Source organism: Salvelinus namaycush, chromosome 40 (genome assembly GCF_016432855.1).
Source record: "Salvelinus namaycush isolate Seneca chromosome 40, SaNama_1.0, whole genome shotgun sequence".
Classification (NCBI taxonomy): domain Eukaryota; kingdom Metazoa; phylum Chordata; class Actinopteri; order Salmoniformes; family Salmonidae; genus Salvelinus; species Salvelinus namaycush.
In genome coordinates this window covers 3167224-3188744 of record NC_052346.1, presented here as the reverse complement: position 1 = coordinate 3188744, position 21521 = coordinate 3167224, and the positions used below count along the sequence as shown (strand labels likewise).

Sequence of the window (21521 nt, the reverse complement as noted above, 5' to 3'; positions counted from 1 at the left end):
GCACACACGCAGACAGGCACACACGCAGACAGGCACACACGCAGACAGGCACACACGCAGACAGGCACACACGTATGCACACACTTGTTTAATACAACACAAGCATGTTTGTTTTTTTATCATGATTTCAATGAGAAAGTAAATCAAAGAAACACGTTACTGAAATATAAAGTGTCATATCCATGGCTCCCAATTTGTACACCGAGATGACAGTGTATGTTTCCAGCAGCTTTGAGAAGTAAAATAAAACACATTGGGTCATGACTAGCCACAGTTGTCACATACTTGTAGAACAAGAAAATAGTTACAGGGATTTTCACATGATTGAAGACCTTACATTATGCCATTAGATTACATAAAGTAGAACCTCAAAGATACGAGCCTCAGAGATACGGATTGACCAGTCAACCGAACGGGCAATATGAAACTGAGAACTTCTGTAAAATGTAAATGTTGTTTACATGGTCTAAAAAACAAAATCAGATATTATTACAGTATCTAGATAAATGATTAGAAAACACATGTAAAACAAATATATATACACGTATATATTTTCTATAACAAATAATTTATATAAAAATATATTAAATCAATATATTCTATAAAGGTTTGATGAGTTTTTAAAGTGAATTGCAAAGCTACGGACATTTCAGTGTTCTGAAGGACCTCCATTCCTGACATGTTCGTATGTCGGAGTTCCTACTATACACTGAGAGTACAAAACACCTTCCTAATATTGAGTTGCACCCCCTTTTGCCCTTTAGAACAGTCTCAATTCGTCAGGGCATGAACTCTACGAGGTGTCGAAAGCGTTGCACATGGATGCTGGCCTATGTTGACGCAAATGCTTCCCATAGTTGTGTCAAGTCGGCTGGATGTCCTTTGGGTGGTGGACCATTCTTGATACACTCGAGAAACTATTGAGCGTGACAAACCCAGCAGCGTTGCAGTTCTTGAGACTCAAACCGGTGTGCCTGGCACCTACTACTACCCTACCCAGTACAAAGGCACTTAAAATATTTTGTTTTGCCCATTCACCTTCTGAATGGCACAAATACACAATCCATGTCTCAATGCTTAAAAATCCTTCTTTAACCTGCCTCCTCTCCTTCATCTACACTGATTGACGTGGACTTACTGGTATTCTACCTTTTGAACACAGACTGAGACCGAGGTCTCTTTTACAGCTGGGCCCTGCGTATACACAAACAGTTTAGGTACTATGACTTAACAAGTGACATCGATAAGTCATCATAGCGTTCACCTCGATTCACCTGGATAGTCTGTCATGGAAAGAGCAGATGTTCCTGAAGTTTTGTACACTCAGTGTATAGTATGTCTCTCTGATTATTACTTATGTTTTCAACATGGTACTATTGCATTCATTTCACTTGATTCATTATTTCATTGTTCAACACAATAAATAGCAAAAAGGAGAAAAGATCTTTTAAGGTATGATTTTTTTCACTACTTCCAGTCCAGATTTCTCATTTTCTGTAAACAGTTTCACTTAATGCCTTAACTCAATTAGCCAATTACAGACTCTGAAATGGCACCATATTTCCTACATAGTGCACTACTTTTGACCAGAGCCCTAGCGGCCCTGGTTAAAAGTAATAGTGTACTATATAGGGAGGGAATAGGGTACCATTTCAGACCTGATCAAAATAGTCCAGTCAGAAACCATTGGCTAGTCTGACTGAAATTATGACGAGGTAATTTCCCTCTCTTTCCCCCCTCCCCCCCTCCTTCATTCACAAAAATACACACAGTTAGCGGCATGTCACTAAGCCCGGTCCACATATCCCAGGCCCAACAGCATACAGGCTGGATTCCATCACAGTTTCAACCACCATCCTGTCTCCATTTACCAGTGAGAACACAACAGAGGGGCAGAGGCCTTCCCATCTCCATAGAAACATCCCATGACCCCTGATTCTGATCTGTCCCATTGGTGCGCAGAAACCGTATTGGCTAAACCCAGGGTGGTCGTACCTAGATCAAGTCTGCGATTGGCTCATTGGATTTCCGGCAGTGAGAGCCAGACAGGGTTCAAAGGTGAGAGAGGTGGTCCGGTGGTCCATGGCCAAATTGGAGTCGGGGGCAGGACGACACAGCCGGCGGAAACGCTACAGGTCAACAGGAGAGATGGACGAGATGTTAGTCACACACAACATATGCCTTAATGCACTGTACAGTATGTCTCATACGCTTAGTACAGTCTTGTGCCCTGAATTATTGGCCAACCTATTCACTATAGCATGATGGGAAGGTACAAGTTATTTTCAAGACACACTAACGAATGTCTTGTGTAATCATGAGGGTAAGTCACAGGGGAGATGGAGGTAATTAAGTGTAGAGTCAGTCCACATAGTGCAGTGTTGGACGGTAGGGGCAAGAGTAACAGTTAATGTGGGAGTCTGGGTTATGGCAGGGCCAAGTGTAGCAGTTGGCTGTTGGTGTAAAAATGTTACTGTGTGACTGACCTGTGTTAGGCTGCCGGGGGTGGTGGCAAGGGCGTAAAGTGCACAGAGGGGCAGCAGGGAGACAGAGGAGAGGGTGAGGAGCCATCCCAGAGCTGTGGCCCACCCCGGGGCTACTATGCCCTTCCCCAGGGACAGAGGGGACCAGCACACCAAGGAGAACACAAACGTCGCCTGGTGAGAGAGAAAGAGAGTTGCACACACACATTGCTTGTCTGAATATGACACACTGGTCCAAGATGAAGCCATTGGGTCAGTCTGATCCATTTGTAGGGTAAGAAATGTACAGAGAAAAGTCACAACAACTAGATTCTGCAAAAAAGGTAACCAAAATAATTCACACAATTACTCAAATGTGTACACATATATCCCAATTGTATATATGAAGTTCACAGGACTCTTCCCACACACAGGGGTCAAGGGTTAAAGGTCACTCACCGTGCACAAGGCTGGCGTCAGGTAGCGCCAGCACAGCTTGAAGAAGGGCAGCGGGCTGTAGCCAATCATGTGCTTAATGTTGTCATTGAACCTGTCAGGCCCTAAGGAACAGGGCGAGGGGTTATTACATGGTTCTGTGGTCAAGGCTGGGTTCTGACCACAACAGTGGTTTAACCATGGTTCTGAATTGTAAGGACCAAACAAGGTCAATCTGAAGTCCAGGCACAATCGTAAAGACCAGTAATTGAAAACTAGAAAATGGTCCTAAAGGTCCCAAACCACTTAAATTGGAGACCCATATAAGATGGTAGAACTATAGTACAGGATAGTGTCTAAGGTCCTGAATAGACCAAATTTAAATACCACTGTCGTAATGACCATAGAGGAACTACTGGAGACCTGACCATGGACAAATACCATTTCCACAGCTCTCCACGGGGATGCTCAGAAAGTAGTAAAGCATGGCTACCTCAACTCTCCCAAGTGTATTCGGAAAGTATTCAGACACCTTCCCTTTTTCCACATTTTGTTACGTTACAGCCTAATTCTAAAATTGATTAAATTAACTTTGTTCCTCATCAATCTACACACATTACACCATAACGACAAAGCAAAAACAGGTTCTTAGAAATTTTTGTAAATTTACACAAGTATTCAGATCCTTTGCTATGAGACTCGAAATTGAGCTCAGTCGCATCCTGTTTCCATTGATCATCCTTGAGATGTTTCTACAACTTGATTGGAGTCCACCTTTGGTAAATTCAATTGATTGGACATGATTTGGAAAGGCAGACACCTGTCTATATAAGGTCCTACAGTTGACAGTGCATGTCAGAGCAAAAACCAAGCCATGAGGTCGAAGGAAATGTCCGTAGAGCTCAGACAGGATTGTGTCGAGGCACAGATCTGGAGAAGGGTACCAAAAAATGTCTGTAGCATTGAAGGTCCCCAAGAACACATTTGCCTCCATCATTCTTAAATGGAAGAAGCTTGGAACCACCAAGACTCTTCCTAGAGCTGGCCGCCCAGCCAAACTGAGCAATTGGGGGAGAAGGGCTTTGGTCAGGGAGGTGACCAACAACCCGATGGTCACTCTGACAGAGCTCCAGAGTTTGTCTGTAGAGATGGGAGAACCTTCTAGAAGGACAGCCATCTCTGCAGCACTCCACCAATCAGGCCTTTATGGTAGAGTGGCCAGATGGAAGCCACACCTCAGTAAAAGGCACGACAGCCCGCTTGGAGTTTGCAAAAAGGCACCTAAAGGACTCTCAGACCATGAGAAACAAGATTCTCTGGTCTGATGAAGCCAAGATTGAACTCTTTGGCCTGAATGCCAAGCGTCATGTCTGGAGGAAACCTGGCACCATCCCTACGGTGAAGCAAGGTGGTGGCAGCACCATGCTGTGGGGATGTTTTTCAGCGGCAAGGACTGGGAGACTAGTCAGGATCAAGGGAAAGATGAACGGAGCAAAGTAGAGAGAGGTCCTTGATGAAAACCTGCTCCAGAGCACTCAGGACCACAGTCTGGGGCGAAGGTTCACCTTCCAACAGGACAAGGACCCTAAGCACACAGCCAAGACAACTCAGGAGCGGCTTCGGGGACAAATCTCTGAATGTCCTTGAGTGGCCCAGCCAGAGCCCGGACTTGAACCCCATCGAACACCTCTGGAGAGACCGGGCTCCCTGAGTGTCGCAGCGGTCTAACGCACTGCATTTCAGTGCTAGAGGCGTCACTACAGACCCTGGTTCGATCCTGGGCTGTATCACATCAGGCCGTGATTGGGAGTCCCATAGGGTGCCGCACAATTGGCCCAGCGTCGTCAGGGTTTGGCCGGGGTAGGCCGTCATTGTATGTAAGAATTTGTTCTTAACTGACTTGCCTACTTAAATAAAGGTTAAATAAAAATAAAATAAAAAGACCTGAAAATAGCGGTGCAGCGACGCTCTCCATCCAACCTGACAGAGTTTGAGAGGATCTGCAGAGAAGAATAGGAGAAACTCCCCAAATATAGGTGTGCCAAGCTTGTAGCGTCATACCCAAGAAGACTCAAGGCTGTAATCGCTGCCAAACAAAAGTACTGAGTAAAGGGTCTGAATACTTAAATGTAATATTTCAGTTTAACATGTTTTATACATTAGCAAAATGTTCTAAAAACCTGTTTTTACTTCGCAACTATGTGGTACTGTGTGGAGATAGATGTGGGGAAAACAAATTTGAATCCATTTTAGAATAAGGCTTTAACGTAACAAAAATAGTGAAGGGGTCTGAATACTTTCCGAATGCACTGTAGGCACGCATGTATGAAGTTAAACGCGCGCACACACACTTCCCACTTTTTAGGAATCCACCAGAGCAGAGAGGTTCCCACCTCACACAGACTGCTCCAGTCCCCATCATCATTCCTATCTACAGCCCGTGTCTCTACCTTCTGGCTAGGGCTCTTACCGTAAAACAACAATCCTCTCTTACACTCTCAACTTACATGGAAACAAATTAAAGTAGATCACCCAAAATCCCTCTACAGTTCCACTGTAGACTCTCTGCAGATTTTCACCCAGGCTTTTCTGTGTCTGAGCTTGTCTATGTTAGAGACTTAGTGTTAGCATTTGAGGTAGATCTATGCCCAGGCTTCTCTGTGTCTGGAACTTTTGGGATGTTAGCGTTAGAAGAAGATTTATGCTCAGGTTTTTCTATCACCGGAGTTTTTCTGTGTTAGCGACTTAGCGTTAGCATGTTATCATCTAAGGGAGATTCATGCCTGAGCTTTTCTTTGCCTATGCTTTTTGTGTGTTAGTATCTGAGGCAGCTACTGTGGGCTCCCCAGGGCCCCATGGCTGAGACTGTGTGGCGACACATTCAGCGGGAAGATTTAGGGTCTGGGGAGACAGCGACTCATGAATAGATCTGGCGCTGGCTCGGCCTCCACTACACTACAGCTCACACTGAATGTCTTCTGCCCGCAATAGACTACTCCAGATTCATATACTGTTGACCTGAATAGGAATGTGGAAGGTAAGGTGAGAGGACATACAAGATTTGTGCATAGTTAAACACCACTGTTAGCTCACTTTGTATGTATTTGCACAATTGAGAGGATCGCCATAGCAAGATATATAGATAACAGAAAGAAAGTACGGTGTTTCGAGGCACACGTCAGAGGGTGTGTACAGTGTCAAGTCTACATGAGGTTGAAAGATGTTGTGTCAAGGTTGTGATAAGGTATTTATTGTGCACAACCTCTGGACTCACCGTAAACCCAGCCCACGGTCACCGACTGGAAGATGGACAGGAGCAGCAGACTGGCCCCACTACAGGAGTAGTGGTCATAGATCTGGAACACATAGAGACCACCCTATCCAAAGAGATTGAGAGAACTTTACATCACAGATTTATCACCACATCATAGATCTACACAATTGAAAAGACAGAGGGAGATCATTTAATTGGGAGAAGACATTTGGATAATGTACTAATTGTAACAGAGTGTCTAGCAGTAAGTGGATATGTCAACTAGTCGGGCATTATTTCAAAAAGACAGACAGACAACCAATCATGTAGACAGACAGGCAAGCAGACTGAGACAGACAGTCAGCTAGCCAGCCATGTAGCCAGTCACGTAGACAGCCACCCAAGCTAACCAACCAGTCATGTGGCCAGTAAAACAGACAACCATCCATCCATCCACCTAGCCTGACAACTCACACTAAATTCTTCTGCTGCTCTGTCATTCGCTACAGACTTTAGGGGCACAAGGGGCATTTTATAAAACAAAGTAATCAGCGATTGGATCGTCTCTAACCAATCGGAGAATCAAAGCCAAAGATGAATTTTCAAACTGCCGCTTTACCCACGTGTGCTTTGGCTGTGGCCCAATCCATCAGTTTCTTGACCAATCAGACGGCCCTGAATGTGTTCGCATTTGGTGAAGGGTTGGGGAGGCACTCAAGATTCAGACTTCCAGAGAAGAAAGTCCAAGGGCGTGGGGTAGCACTTGGCCGGAGCAAGGAGTCTGGGTAGCCAAGAAATCATCTACCCATGCATCCATCCAACCAGACTCACCGGGGTGACCATGACCAGGCCAACCAGGAAGCAGACGACACACACCATCAGCAGCAGCAGCTCTCGTCGATAACCCCGCCGGATCACCGTAGGGTAGAGGTCAGTCACAGAGGTCATCAGGGCCTCCAGGCTCACAAACTGGACAGGGGGTGGAAGGGGGAGGGGAACGGGGTAGGTTGGCGTGGGTAAGACGGCTGTTACATTGCAATGCTTGTCTGTTGCATACTGTGTGGGTGCATGTGGATACGATGCTTGTTACATTGTAATTCTTATTTGTTACACACTGGATGCATGTGTGGAAGAGACCCTGTGTGTTTGTGTGTGTGTGCCACACCTGTGTGTCCAGCCCCAGCATGATGATCATGAGGAAGAAGCACACAGCCCACAGCTGAGGGAGAGGCATCATGGCTACAGCCCGAGGGTACGCTATAAAGGCCAGCCCAGGGCCTGGAGAGAAACACACAGTCAGACAAACACAGCCATACAACACCGAGTCAGACACATATAGAAAGTATTCAAACCCCTCGACTTTTCCCACATTTTGTTCTGTTACAAAGTGGGATTAAAATGGATTTAATTGTATTTTTGTCACAAAAATACTCTAATGTCAAAGTGGAAGAATTAAAAAAAAGAAAGTATTAAAAAATTATAAACAATAAAACACAACTATATCTTTATTATATAAGTATTCAACCCCCTGAGTCAATACATGTTAGAAACACCTTTGGCAGCAATTACAGCTGTGAGTCTTTTTGGGTAAGTCTCTAAGAGCTTTGCACACCTGGATTGTACAATATTTGCCCATTATTCTTATTAGAATTCTTCAAGCTCTGTCAAGTTGGTTGTTGATCATTGCTAAACAGCCACTTTCAAGTCTTGCAAAATATTTTCAAGCCGATTTAAGTCAAAACTGTAACTCGGCCACTCAGGAACATTCAATGTCATCTTGGTTAGCAACTCCAGTGAAGATTTGGTCTTGTGATTTAGGTTATTCTCCTGCTGTAACGTCAATTAATCTCCCAGTGTCTGTTGGAAATCAGACAGAAACAGGGTTTCCTATAGGATTTTGCCTGTGCTTAGCTGTACTCCATTTCTTTTTTATCCTAAAAAACTTTAGTCCTCGCTCATGACATGCATACCCATAACATGATGCAGCCACCACCATGCTTGAAAATTTGAAGAGTGGTACTCAGTGATGTGTTGTGTTGAATTTTCCCCAAACATAATGCTTTGTATTCAGGACAAAAAGTACATTTCTTTGCCACATTTTTTGCAGTATTACTTAAGTGCCTTATTGAAAACACGATGCATGCTTTGGAATATTTGTTATTCTGTACAGGCTTCCTTCATCCACACTGTCTAAACTTACATTAATAACTCTAAATTAAGCATATAGGAGTACCTATTTCTTTGTTAACCGCTCAACACAGAATAGCCGCATGTGCGCACTCCCTCAAATCATTTGGAGAAAATATCCTTTCTATTTTATTCAGCTTTGTTCAATTGTATTCTTCATACTATAATCAAAATAATGTCACAGAATTCTAATCAAATATTTCTGCTAAATGAACTAGTGTAGTCCACAGCCATATGGCACAGCCAGATCAGGGCCTTACATAAGGACAACTCTGAGTATGCTATTCTGTTCTTCTGAAATAGACTCAAGTTTCTTCCTATCATGTTATTTTAGACCTGTGTAAAATAAATAATGGATTTATTGTGAAGGTGTGGGCTATATTACATGGATTTATTAGATGTTTTAAAATGGAAGCAAAGAGATGCTAAATGTGTTTATGTCAATTAATGGTCAATTACCGTGAGACCGACAGTTATTTGCTTGACAATCACCGGCTGACGAAATTTCGTGACCGCCACAGCCCTAATCAAAACCATTAAACTCGGAAACTGTTTTCGCCATTGACCTCATGGTGAAATCCCAGAGCGGTTTCCTTCCTCTCCGGCAACTGAGTCAGGAAAGACGCCTGTATCTGTAGTGACTGGGTTTATTGATACACCATCCAAAGTGTAATTAATAACTTCACCATGCTCAAAGGGATATTCAGCATTTGCTTTTTTTTATATATATATATATTTTTTTACACATCTACCAATCGATGCCCTTCTTTGCAACGCATTGGAAAACCTCCCTGGTCTTTATGGTTGAATCTGTGCTTGAAATTCATTACTCGATTGAGGTACAGAGATGGGGCAGTCATTAAAAATCATGTTAACTATTATTGAACACAGAATGAGTCCATGCAACTTATGTGATTCGTTAAGCACATTTTTACACCTGAACTTATTTAAGCTTGCATAACAAAAGGGTTGAATACGTATTGACTCAAGATCTCTTAGCTTTTCATTTTTAATTAATTTGTAAAAAAAAAAAAATCTAAATTCCACTGACGTTATGGGGTATTGTGTGTAAATCAGTGGCAAAATAATCTTAATTTAATCAATTTTAAATTCAGGCTGTAACAACAAAATGTGGAAAAAGTAAAGAGGTGAATACTTTCTGAAGCCGCTATGTGTACAACTGTACACGTTACACACAGTCAGCGACATAGACACAAATACAGATGCGTTTAAATAGTCAAACACATATATCGGCACCCCCCCCGTAATACCTGACTGGGCCACATCTGCGATGTCCACACCCTGCTCCTGAGCCATGAAGCCTAGCACAGAGAAGATGGCAAAGCCTGCCAGGAAGCTGGTGCCACTATTCAGCAGGCACAGGGAAAAACAGTCCCTGGCAAACCACACAGACAATCACAATCAATCACTGAGTAAATATAGAGAACAGACAATCTCAATCAATCACGACTTTAAAGTAAGTATAAAAAAAGAACAATAATCAATAAATAAATGAAAACACAATCAGTCAGTTAATCAATGAATCAAATATCTGATCTGCTAAATAATCGATAAATTGATTAACGAGAATGTTAAAAAGCACACAATGGCAAGAAGACTGTCAGTCAGTCAATACATCTGAATAAATTAGTCTTTCAAACAATACTATACAGCCCCATACAATTGATCAACCCAATCAATCAAAACAAGACATGAATCATTCCATAGTGGCATAAAAAGAAGGGATCATGTTCAAAAGAGTAATCAGTTATCTTTATGGTCCGGCGCCAGCTTCAACTTTCAAAGAGCTGTCCAGCTACAAAAGAAGCCTGGGTCATGTATATTGTGTACCAACCCCCCCCCCCCCCCCCCCCCCCCCCCCCCCCAAAAAAGACAAACAGGGAGGGACTACCTGGACCTGTCCAATAAGAAACGCACATTTTTGTTTTTCCGTTGCAAAGTGCTTTAAAACGTTTTCCATTATGTTCCCGAATGAACACAACCCCGGGTTTGTAATTGCCAGGACCTGCATGTCAGTGTGGGAAACAGACAGTGTGGGATTTTGTTCTAGGTGGAGTACGGTGTCAGTGTTTTCCCTGTCATTCCAGGCATTCTTTTTGTAAAATATCTGGGGACTGGGAGTTGGGGGATGCATCCTAAATGAATCCCTATTACCTATTCCCCGGGTCAAAAGTAGTGCACTACATAGGGAATTGGGTGCCATTTGGAACAAAGGCAGGGAGTACCTTAAGAAAGCAAAAGTTCTACGGATAAATCTGCCAATTCATGATGAAAACTGAAAGGTGAAATTATCCCTTTGCTTTATTTGTCTTGGTGAGCTAAGTTGATGAAATTAGTACCACTTTGTGTGTATTTGGTTTCTATCATCTACTGTGTGTGTGCATGTGCGTGTGTGTGAGGCTCACTTATAGCAGTCGTTGTTGTATTTGTTGTAGCTGCCCAGGGCGGTAAGGCTCCCCAGACAGATGCCATAAGAGAAGAATATCTGAGTCCCCGCATCCATCCATACCTAAACAGAGATGGACAGATAGAGGGACGGAAGGAAGGATGGAGAGAGAAAAAATACAAATGAGAAAGGGTAAAAGTAGAGAGAGAGAGAGAGAGAGAGAGAGAGAGCGCACGACAAAAAGAGAGAGAAAGAAAGACAAACAGAGATAGAGAGCGCATGGCTGCATAGATATATGCATAGACTAGGGTGTCGAATCAAAAATGCCTATTTTTACCAATGGGTATTTCTTTATTTAGGGGGAAGATCAACTTTAATATTGCAGATAGATTGTAGCTTCCATAAATGTAATTGTCTGCATCATTTCCAATCCCCCATATATACTTTTTGTAAACACACACATATGGTATGAATGAATGAATGAATGAATGAATGTATGTATGTATGTATGTATGTACACTGCTCAAAAAAATAAAGGAAACACTTAAACAACGCAATGTAACTCCAAGTCAATCACACTTCTGTGAAATCAAACTTTCCACTTAGGAAGCAACACTGATTGACAATAAATTTCACATGCTGTTGTGCAAATGGAATAGACAAAAGGTGGAAATTATAGGCAATTAGCAAGACACCCCCAATAAAGGAGTGGTTCTGCAGGTGGTGACCACAGACCACTTCTCAGTTCCTATGCTTCCTGGCTGATGTTTTGGTCACTTTTGAATGCTGGCGGTGCTTTCACTCTAGTGGTAGCAAGAGACGGAGTCTACAACCCACACAAGTGGCTCAGGTAGTGCAGCTCATCCAGGATGGCACATCAATGCGAGCTGTGGCAAGAAGGTTTGCTGTGTCTGTCAGCATAGTGTCCAGAGCATGGAGGTGCTACCAGGAGACAGGCCAGTACATCAGGAGACGTGGAGGAGGCCGTAGGAGGGCAACAACCCAGCAGCAGGACCGCTACCTCCGCCTTTGTGCAAGGAGGAGCAGGTGGAGCACTGCCAGAGCCCTGCAAAATGACCTCCAGCAGGCCACAAATGTGCATGTGTCTGCTCAAACGGTCAGAAACAGGCTCCATGAGGGTGGTATGAGGGCCCGACGTCCACAGGTGGGGGTTGTGCTTACAGCCCAACACCGTGCAGGACGTTTGGCATTTGCCAGAGAACACCAAGATTGGCAAATTCGCCACTGGCGCCCTGTGCTCTTCACAGATGAAAGCAGGTTAACACTGAGCACATGAGCACATGTGACAGACGTGACAGAGTCTGGAGACGCCGTGGAGAACGTTCTGCTGCCTGCAACATCCTCCAGCATGACCGGTTTGGCGGTGGGTCAGTCATGGTGTGGGGTGGCATTTCTTTGGGGGGCCGCACAGCCCTCCATGTGCTCGCCAGAGGTAGCCTGACTGCCATTAGGTACCGAGATGAGATCCTCAGACCCCTTGTGAGACCATAAGCTGGTGCGGTTGGCCCTGGATTCCTCCTAATGCAAGACAATGCTAGACCTCATGTGGCTGGAGTGTGTCAGCAGTTCCTGCAAGAGGAAGGCATTGATGCTATGGACTGGCCCGCCCGTTCCCCAGACCTGAATCCAATTGAGCACATCTGGGACATCATGTCTCGCTCCATCCACCAACGCCACGTTGCACCACAGACTGTCCAGGAGTTGGCAGATGCTTTAGTACAGGTCTGGGAGGAGATACCTCAGGAGACCATCCGCCACCTCATCAGGAGCATGCCCAGGCGTTGTAGGGAGGTCATACAGGCACGTGGAGGCCACACACACTACTGAGCCTCATTTTGACTTGTTTTAAAGGACATTACATCAAAGTTGGATCAGCCTGTAGTGTGGTTTTCCACTTTAATTTTGAGTGTGACTCCAAATCCAGACCTCCATGGGTTGATAAATTTGATTTCCATTGATCATTTTTGTGTGATTTTGTTGTCAGCACATTCAACTATGTAAAGAAAAAAGTATTTAATAAGAATATTTCATTCATTCAGATCTAGGATGTGTTATTTTAGTGTTCCCTTTATTTATTTTTTTGAGCAGTGTATGTATGTATATACAGTGGGGAGAACAAGTATTTGATACACTGCCGATTTTGCAGGTTTTCCTACTTACAAAGCATGTAGAGGTCTGTAATTTTTATCATAGGTACACTTCAACTGTGAGAGGCGGAATCTAAAACAAAAATCCAGAAAATCACATTGTATGATTTTTAAGTAAATAATTTGCATTTTATTGCATGAAATAAGTATTTGATCACCTACCAACCAGTAAGAATTCCGGCTCTCACAGACCTGTTAGTTTTTCTTTAAGAAGCCCTCCTGTTCTCCACTCATTACCTGTATTAACTACACCTGTTTGAACTCGTTACCTGTATAAAAGACACCTGTCCACACACTCAATCAAACAGACTCCAACCTCTCCACAATGGCCAAGACCAGAGAGCTGTGTAAGGACATCAGGGCTAAAATTGTAGACCTGCACAAGGCTGGGATGGGCTACAGGACAATAGGCAAGCAGCTTGGTGAGAAGGCAACAACTGTTGGCGCAATTATTAGAAAATGGAAGAAGTTCAAGATGACGGTCAATCACCCTCGGTCTGGGGCTCCATGCAAGATCTCACCTCGTGGGGCATCAATGATCATGACGAAGGTGAGGGATCAGCCCAGAACTACACGGCAGGACCTGGTAAATGACCTGAAGAGAGCTGGGACCACAGTCTCAAAGAAAACCATTAGTAACACACTATGCCGTCATGGATTAAAATCCTGCAGCCCACACAAGGTCCCCTGCTCAAGCCAGCGCATGTCCAGGCCCGTCTGAAGTTTGCCAATGACCATCTGGATGATCCAGAGGAGGAATGGGAGAAGGTCATGTGGTCTGATGAGACAAAAATAGAGCTTTTTGGTCTAAACTCCACTCGCCGTGTTTGGAGGAAGAAGAAGGATGAGTACAACCCCAAGAACACCATCCCAACCGTGAAGCATGGAGGTGGAAACATCATTCTTTGGGGATGCTGTTCTGCAAAGGGGACAAGACGACTGCACCGTATTGAGGGGAGGATGGATGGGGCCATGTATCGCGAGATCTTGGCCAACAACCTCCTTCCCTCAGTAAGAGCATTGAAGATGGGTCGTGGCTGGGTCTTCCAGCATGACAACGACCCGAAACACACAGCCAGGGCAACTAAGGAGTGGCTCCATCAAGCCCCACCTCCCACCTTGTGGGAGGTGCTTAAGGAAGCATGGGGTGAAATCTCTTCAGATTACCTCAACAAATTGACAACTAGAATGCCTAAAGTCTGCAAGGCTGTAATTGCTGCAAATGGAGGATTATTTGACGAAAGCAAAGTTTGAAGGACACAATTATTATTTCAATTAAAAATCATTATTTATAACCTTGTCAACGACTATATTTCCTATTCATTTTGCAACTAATTTCATGTATGTTTTCATGGAAAACAAGGACATTTCTAAGTGACCCCAAACTTTTGAATGGTAGTGTATGTCTTCACTATTATTCTACAATGTAGAAAATAATACAAATAAAGAAAAGTCTTGAATGAGTAGGTGTGTCCAAACTCTTGACTGGTACTGTGTGTATATATATATATTTAAAAAAATATATATATTTTCCTTTATTATATTCCCCTAACCCTTCCCTAATTGGAGTAAAATAAGGACAACAACACTTATGATTCTACATACTATATGAATTTTACGGACACAATGTATTTTACAATAGTTATTTGGTTTAATCTCATCCTTCAGCTACCCTCAACCCCTCCCATCTATCTCTTAACACAATCCAGTTTTCCACTTGCCATATATTTTTCAACTGTGCTGTGATGTTTCACAAAAGTTCTGAACCTTTCTATTCTCGAGAAATAGGCTGGATATAGGTAGGCTGGATATATTATATATACTTTATTGTCCCCTATGGAAAATTTCAATTAGAAAATAGATGTTTGGATGCTGTGCGAGAATGAAGACTAACTGACAGGCTCACTTTGCTGTTAAACTCGTCATCTTTGTTCTCGAAACCGCAGGACAAAAAACAATAGAGGTAAGATAGATATTTATTTTTTAGGGTGCATTACGGCCACACAAAGGGGATGCCGCCGGGAAATTCGAGGCATTATTATGTGCTTGTCAAATTGAAAATAAGAGACAGATGAAGTGTGTACAGCCTGCGCAAAAAACAAAGCAGAGCTCATGCCTTCAAGCTACTTTTTTCAAATCATCATTAGAGACACTTCATGTAGCCTTACAATGTATTAAAAATCCAAACATAGAGCCCAATGTTTGAAGAACAACTAAAGTTACATTAATAACTTAAATTAAGCATATAGGAGTACCTATTTCTTTGCTAACCACACAACACAGCATAGCCGCATGTGCGCACTCCCTCAAATCCTTTGGAGAAAATATCCTTTCTATTTTATTCAGCTTAGTTCAATTGTATTCTTCATACCATAAAATAATGGCATTCTAACCAAATCTTGTCTGCTAAATGAACTAGTGTAGCCCACAGCCATATGGCATAACCCGATCAGGGTTGCGGAAGGTAACCTAGTGGTTAGAGTGTTGGGCCGGTAACCGAAAGGTTGCAAGATTGAATCCGCAAGCTGACAAGGTAAAAATCTGTTGTTCTGCCCCTGAACACGACAGTTAACCCACTGTTCCTTGGCCAACATTGTAAATAAGAATTTGTTCTTAATTGACTTGCGTAGTTAAATCAAAAAATAATAATCAGGACCTAACATAAATGAGTGTGCTAAGTGTGCTATTCTTTTCTTCTGAAATAGACAACATTTTCTTCATATCATGTTTCTTTAGACCTGTCTAAAAATAAATAATGGATTTATTGTGAAGGTGTAGGCTATTTTACATGGATCTATTAGAGTTATTAAAATGTAGATGTTCCAAAGGTATGCATCAGTGGCTTGTAGTGGAAGCCAGGAGATGCTAAATGTGTTGATGTTAATTAAACGGTCAATTACCGTGAGACCCGACAATTCGCTTCTTGACATTCACCGGCTGACGAAATTTCGTGACCGCCACAGCCCTAATTATGACGACTTCCAGAGGACGTCCTTCAACTTATCAGAGCTCTTGCAGCATGAACTGACATGTTGTCCATTCACTCAAAGGATCAGAGAATGAATCTAGTACCGAAAGCATAAACTACAGCTAGCTAGCACTGCCGTACATAGTGTGTGGTGAGTAGTTGACTCAAAGACAATAGTTTTACAGTTTTGAACAAATAACATTTTTTCAAAATTTAAAGAAGAAGCAGCAGAGGGAGAGCTAGCTATATTTTGTTGTATCGTTTTCTCTTTAGTTTACCTTTCACTTACTTAGCTAGCTAATGCAGCTAATTTAGCATACTCAACAACCTGAAACAAACAGTGAGACGAATGCAATTTATGTTAGCTAGCTGGCTATCCAACACTGCAACTCTTCCAAGTGAAAGTAAGCTTTTAGTCATATTCATTTATTGCCAACGGGGCTGGCCGGTGTAACTGCTAAACAGCTTGCTGTACACTGTACTGTGTGATTGTACATATGGATTGGATTGTGGGTTTACTAATGAGTCAGTTCTAGTAGCTATGTTGACTATGACGTTAGATAATATGGTGACAACGATGTAGGCAGTGTAGTGGTTAATGGTTATGGTATGAAGGTTTGGCTTGGAGAGGTTTTTTCACTTGGTCACAGACAGCTGTTGTGTTGTGCACTGAAGTCCACTAGCAAAGGGAAAAAGTGAGAGGAGGAGAGCGCATAGATGCGAGAAGGATTTATACACTGTGGAAAGTGATGATGCTGTATATGGCTGCTAAGAAAGTGAACTGTTTGCGCGGGTTATACTTATTCCGCAGATTCTGTTGCAAAATGTTTCCTAAATGGAAGCAAACGCAATGAAACAGGGATGAACCGAGCTGAATTTGTTTTAGTTGCAAAACGGAAGGTTTTGCAACTGTTTGGACGAATGATTACACACCAGATCAGCTAGATGCAGGCAAGAGGGTATTGAATGTGTCACTGTCTGTCACCTTGATTACTCCAATTACTCTCAACCTGTGCACCTACGTTATAAACTTTCACTTGTAGGCTAGGTTGTAGCAACCTCATGATGGGTATAGCGCAAATTTAAGTATCATGTAGTAGCCTAAACCTATGTTACATTGAGCTGGGTAAATGGAATATCAGTCATCCAATATGCTGTAATAGAAATAAGGCCATGCTCAAAGAAAACTAAATCGTCCTCCCTAATCTTAAACGGCACCGACCGCCACTGGTATTATATGTTATGTCGCCCAAGCCGAATAAGGAAGAGAAATGTCAACACCAAAGTGGTTTTCAACCACTCTGGGTCGAGTGGGTTGACACCCTACATAGACTGATTCAGACTAGACCTACTCCAATAGAGGGGCGCTTGGGACTCGCTAAAAAGCAGCCAGTCCAATCAGTATTCTCTCAGAAATGACCAGGGTCGTGTTTATTAGTGCACACATTGAAAAACGTTCTAAAAGGTTTCACAATGTAAGCTTTTCTTATGGGACAAGTTCTGGTAGTCTCTCCCTGTTTGTCAGTTTTCTTCAGTTTTGTGCCTAATCAAAAAAGACCCAGTATGTTGGCGGGTATGGGCGTGGGTAGTGGGCGGGTATGAGGGTGGGTCGCAGGTACCTGTGGGTCTGCCAGGCGGGTGATGTTGGGATTGAGATAGTAGATGATGCCCTGGGCAGCTCCAGGCAGGGTGATGCCACGTACCAGCAGGATGGCCAGCATCAAGTAGGGGAACGTGGTGGTAAGGTAGACCACCTGGAACAACAGTAGGATAGCTTCTAGATTAATAATATCTAAAATCCAACCGAAAATGGCATGATAAGTTTTAGAATCTAGATTCTATATCAATCACATATATGTAACTGTACATCTATGATACCTTATGTCAACCACATCTATACTGTACATTTCAATTCCATTCGAAAATGCTATAATACCTTCTAAACTCAGCAAAAAAATAAATGTCCCCTTTTCAGGACCCTGTCTTTCAAAGATAATTCGTAAAAATCCAAATACCTTCAAAGATTTTCATTGTAAAGGGTTTAAACACTATTTCCCATGCTTGTTCAATGAACCATAAACAATTAATGAACATGCACCTGTGGAACGGTCGTTAAGACACTAACAGCTTACAGACGGTAGGCAATTAAGGTCACAGTTATGAAAACTTAGGACACTAAAGAGGCCTTTCTACTGACTCTGAAAAACACCAAAAGAAAGACGCCCAGGGTCCCTGCTCATCTGTGTGAACGTGCCTTAGGCATGCTGCAAGGAGGCATGAGGACTGCAGATGTGGCCAGGGCAATAAATTGTATTGTCTGTACAGTGAGACACCTAAGATTGCGCTACAGGGAGACAGGACGGACAGCTGATCATCCTCGCAGTGGCAGACCACGTGTATCAACACCTGCACAGGATCAGTACATCCGAACATCACACCACCGGGACAGGTACAGGATTGCAACAACAACTGCCCGAGTTACACCAGGAACGCACAATCCCTCCATCAGTGCTCAGACTGTCCGCAATAGGCTGAGAGAGGCTGGACTGAGGGCTTGTAGGCCTGTTGTAAGGCAGGTTCTCACCAGACATCACCGGCAACAACATTGCCTACGGGCACAAACCCACCGTCGCTGGACCAGACAGGACTGGCAAAAAGTGCTCTTCACTGATGAGTGGCGGTTTTGTCTCAGGGGTGATGGCAGGATTCGCGTTCATCGTCGAAGGAATGAAGGTTACACCGAGGCCTGTACTCTGGACCGGGATCGATTTGGAGGAGGAGGGTCCGTCATGGTCTGGGGCGGTGTGTCACAGCATTATCGGACTGAGCTTGTTGTTATTGCAGGCAATCTCAACGCTGTGCGTTACAAGGAGACATCCTCCTCCCTCATGTGGTACCCTTCCTGCAGGCTCATCCTGACATGACCCTCCAGCATGACAATGTCACCAGCCATACTGCTCGTTCTGTGCGCGATTTCCTGCACGACAGGAATGTCAGTGTTCTGCCATGGCCAGTGAAGAGCCCGGATCTCAATCCCATTGAGCACATCTGGGACCTGTTGGATCGGAGGGTGAGGGATAGGGCCATTCCCCCCAGAAATGTCCGGGAACTTGCAGGTGCCTTGGTGGAAGAGTGGGGTAACATCTCACAGCAAGAACTGGTAAATCTGGTGCAGTCCATGAGGAGATGCACTGCAGTACTTAATGCAGCTGGTGGCCAAACCAGAAACTGACGGTTACTTTTGACCCCCCCTTTGTTCAGGGACACATTATTCAATTTCTGTTAGTCCCATGTCTGTGGAACTTGTTCAGTTTATGTCTCAGTTGTTGAATCTTGTTATGTTCTTACAAATATTAACACATGTTAAGTTTGCTGAAAATAAATGCAGTTGACAGTGAGAGGACGTTTCTTTTTTTGCTGAGTTCATATTCTATATCAGGTATTCCCAAACTGGGGTACCCCCAGGGGCACGCGCAATGCCATCGGGGGTACGCCAAATAAAAATGTGATTCACATTTTCAAACAGTACATTTCTTCTAACGGGGCTATACATTTGGGTGAGGATTTCTTCCTCGCCTGAGTAGCCTCGTTGCACTGCCAAATATGAAATTAAACCATCTAGTGTTCAGTGAAATAACAACACAATGTCAAATACAGATAGCCTACAGACAGGTAGCCTAGTCAAATAATTAACATCTAATCACATTACTCTCTCAAGGGAAACCTTCACTCTTGCGAAGACATTTAGAAATGAAACATGACAATTTTAAAAATAAGACACGGGAGTTTTTTGAGCGAGAATAAAGACGACTTTCGAGTAGTAAGACATGTATAAAAGCAACAGATACCATTAATAAGAAGGGGCTAGAAGAGTCTTATATGTTGAGCTAACGAGTGGCTAGGACAGGCAAGCCCTGTTGTGGAGGACTTAATTCTTCCTGCTGCTGCGGATATGGCTGGGACAATGCTGGAGGAAAAGGCCCAAAAAATTATAAAGACAATGACTTCATCAAACAACACTTTTTCACAACGCATCAGTAACATGGCAGGAGATGTTTTGAAACAATTATTGCTTCGCATACAAGCCAGTGAATTATATGCATTACAGCAGTATGAGTCAACAGACGTGGCGGGCCTGGCACAGCTCCTGGTATATGTCCGTTACGTTTATGGGGGGTCAATTAAGGAAGACATCCTCTTCTGCAAACCACTGGAAACCAGGACAACATTAGAGGATATTTCTAAGTACTGGACAGCTTTGTGACATCAAATGGACTTTGGTGGTCAAGATATGTTGGTATCTGTACTGATGGCGCAAAAGCCATGACAGGGAGACATAGTGGAGTGGTAATGAGCATGCAAGCAGTTGCTCCCAACGCCACTTGGGTACACTGCAGCATCCACCGAGAGGCTCTTGCTGCCAAGGGAATGCCTGATAGCTTGAAAGACGTTTTGGACACTACAGTGAAAATGGCTAACTTTGTTAAAGCCAGGCCCCTGAACTCTCGTGTATTTTCTGCATTATGCAATGATATGGGCAGCGACCATGTAACGCTTTTACAACATAAAGAAGTGCGCTGGTTATCAAGGGGCAAAGTATTGACACGTTTTTTTTGAATTGAGAGACGAGCTTAAAGTTTTCTTTACTGACCCTAATTTTCACTTGTCTGACCTCTTGCATGATGACGAATTTCTCACATGACTGGCCTATCTGGGTGATATTTTTTCTCGCCTGAATGATCTGAATCTAGGATTACTGTCACGTTCCTGACCTGTTTTCTGTTGTTTTGTATGTGTTTAGTTGGTCAGGACGTGAGCTGGGTGGGAATTCTATGTTGTGTGTCTAGTTTGTCTGTTTCTATGTCCAGCCTAATATGGTTCTCAATCAGAGGCAGATGGTAAGGGCTACGGGGACCATTCAACCTGGTAAGGTTGGAGAGGCTCGGTGCTCAAGAGCGCGTGTCCTCCTTCACGGTCCGGTATATCCGGCGCCACCTTCCCGCCCCAGCCCAGTACCACCAGTGCCTACACCACGCACCAGGCTTCCAGTGCATCTCCAGAGCCCTGTTCCTCCTCCCCGCACTCGCCCTGAGGTGCGTGCCCTCAGCCCGGTACCTCCAGTTCCGGCACCACGCATCAGGCCTATTGTGCGTCTCAGCCGGCCAGAGTCATCCGTCTGCCCAGCGCCGTCTGAGCCATCCGTCTGCCCAGCGCCGTCTGAGCCATCCGTCTGCCCAGCGCCGTCTGAGCCATCCGTCTGCCCAGCGCCGTCTGAGCCGTCCGTCTGCCCAGCGCCGTCTGAGCCGTCCGTCTGCCCAGCGCCGTCTGAGTCGTCCGTCTGCCCAGCGCCGTCTGAGTCGTCCGTCTGCCCAGCGCCGTCTGAGTCGTCCGTCTGCCCAGCGCCGTCTGAGTCGTCCGTCTGCCCAGCGCCGTCTGAGTCGTCCGTCTGCCACGAGCCATTAGAGCCGTCCGTCTGTCCCGAGCCATTAGAGCCGTCCGTCAGTCAGGAGCTGCCAGAGACGCCAGCCAGTCAGGAGCTGCCAGAGACGCCAGCCAGTCAGGAGCTGCCAGAGACGCCAGCCAGTCAGGAGCTGCCAGAGACGCCAGCCAGTCAGGAGCTGCCAGAGACGCCAGCCAGTCA

The 21521-nt window shown here is 44.2% G+C and overlaps 1 protein-coding gene across 6 annotated transcripts in view; it reads right to left on the bottom strand.

The window, feature by feature from the left end:
- Positions 1 to 1418: 1418 nt before the first annotated feature.
- LOC120033379 (sodium- and chloride-dependent GABA transporter 2-like) overlaps positions 1419 to 21521 on the bottom strand; it is a 41089-nt gene continuing 20986 nt past the window's right edge. For 4 of the 6 annotated variants that reach the window (XM_038979700.1, XM_038979698.1, XM_038979697.1 and 1 more), the window contains exons 7-15: positions 17500 to 17634; positions 10764 to 10867; positions 9609 to 9733; positions 7316 to 7428; positions 6982 to 7119; positions 6172 to 6274; positions 2922 to 3022; positions 2487 to 2657; positions 1419 to 2129 (exon numbers count right to left, since the gene is read on the bottom strand). In XM_038979700.1, the coding sequence (XP_038835628.1) occupies positions 2001 to 2129; positions 2487 to 2657; positions 2922 to 3022; positions 6172 to 6274; positions 6982 to 7119; positions 7316 to 7428; positions 9609 to 9733; positions 10764 to 10867; positions 17500 to 17634 (1119 nt within the window). In that variant the 3' untranslated portion in view covers positions 1419 to 2000. Of the gene's footprint in view, positions 2130 to 2486; positions 2658 to 2921; positions 3023 to 6171; positions 6275 to 6981; positions 7120 to 7315; positions 7429 to 9608; positions 9734 to 10763; positions 10868 to 17499; positions 17635 to 21521 lie in introns of those variants that run through there. The other 2 variants (XM_038979701.1, XR_005473954.1) reach the window with 2 other exon arrangements.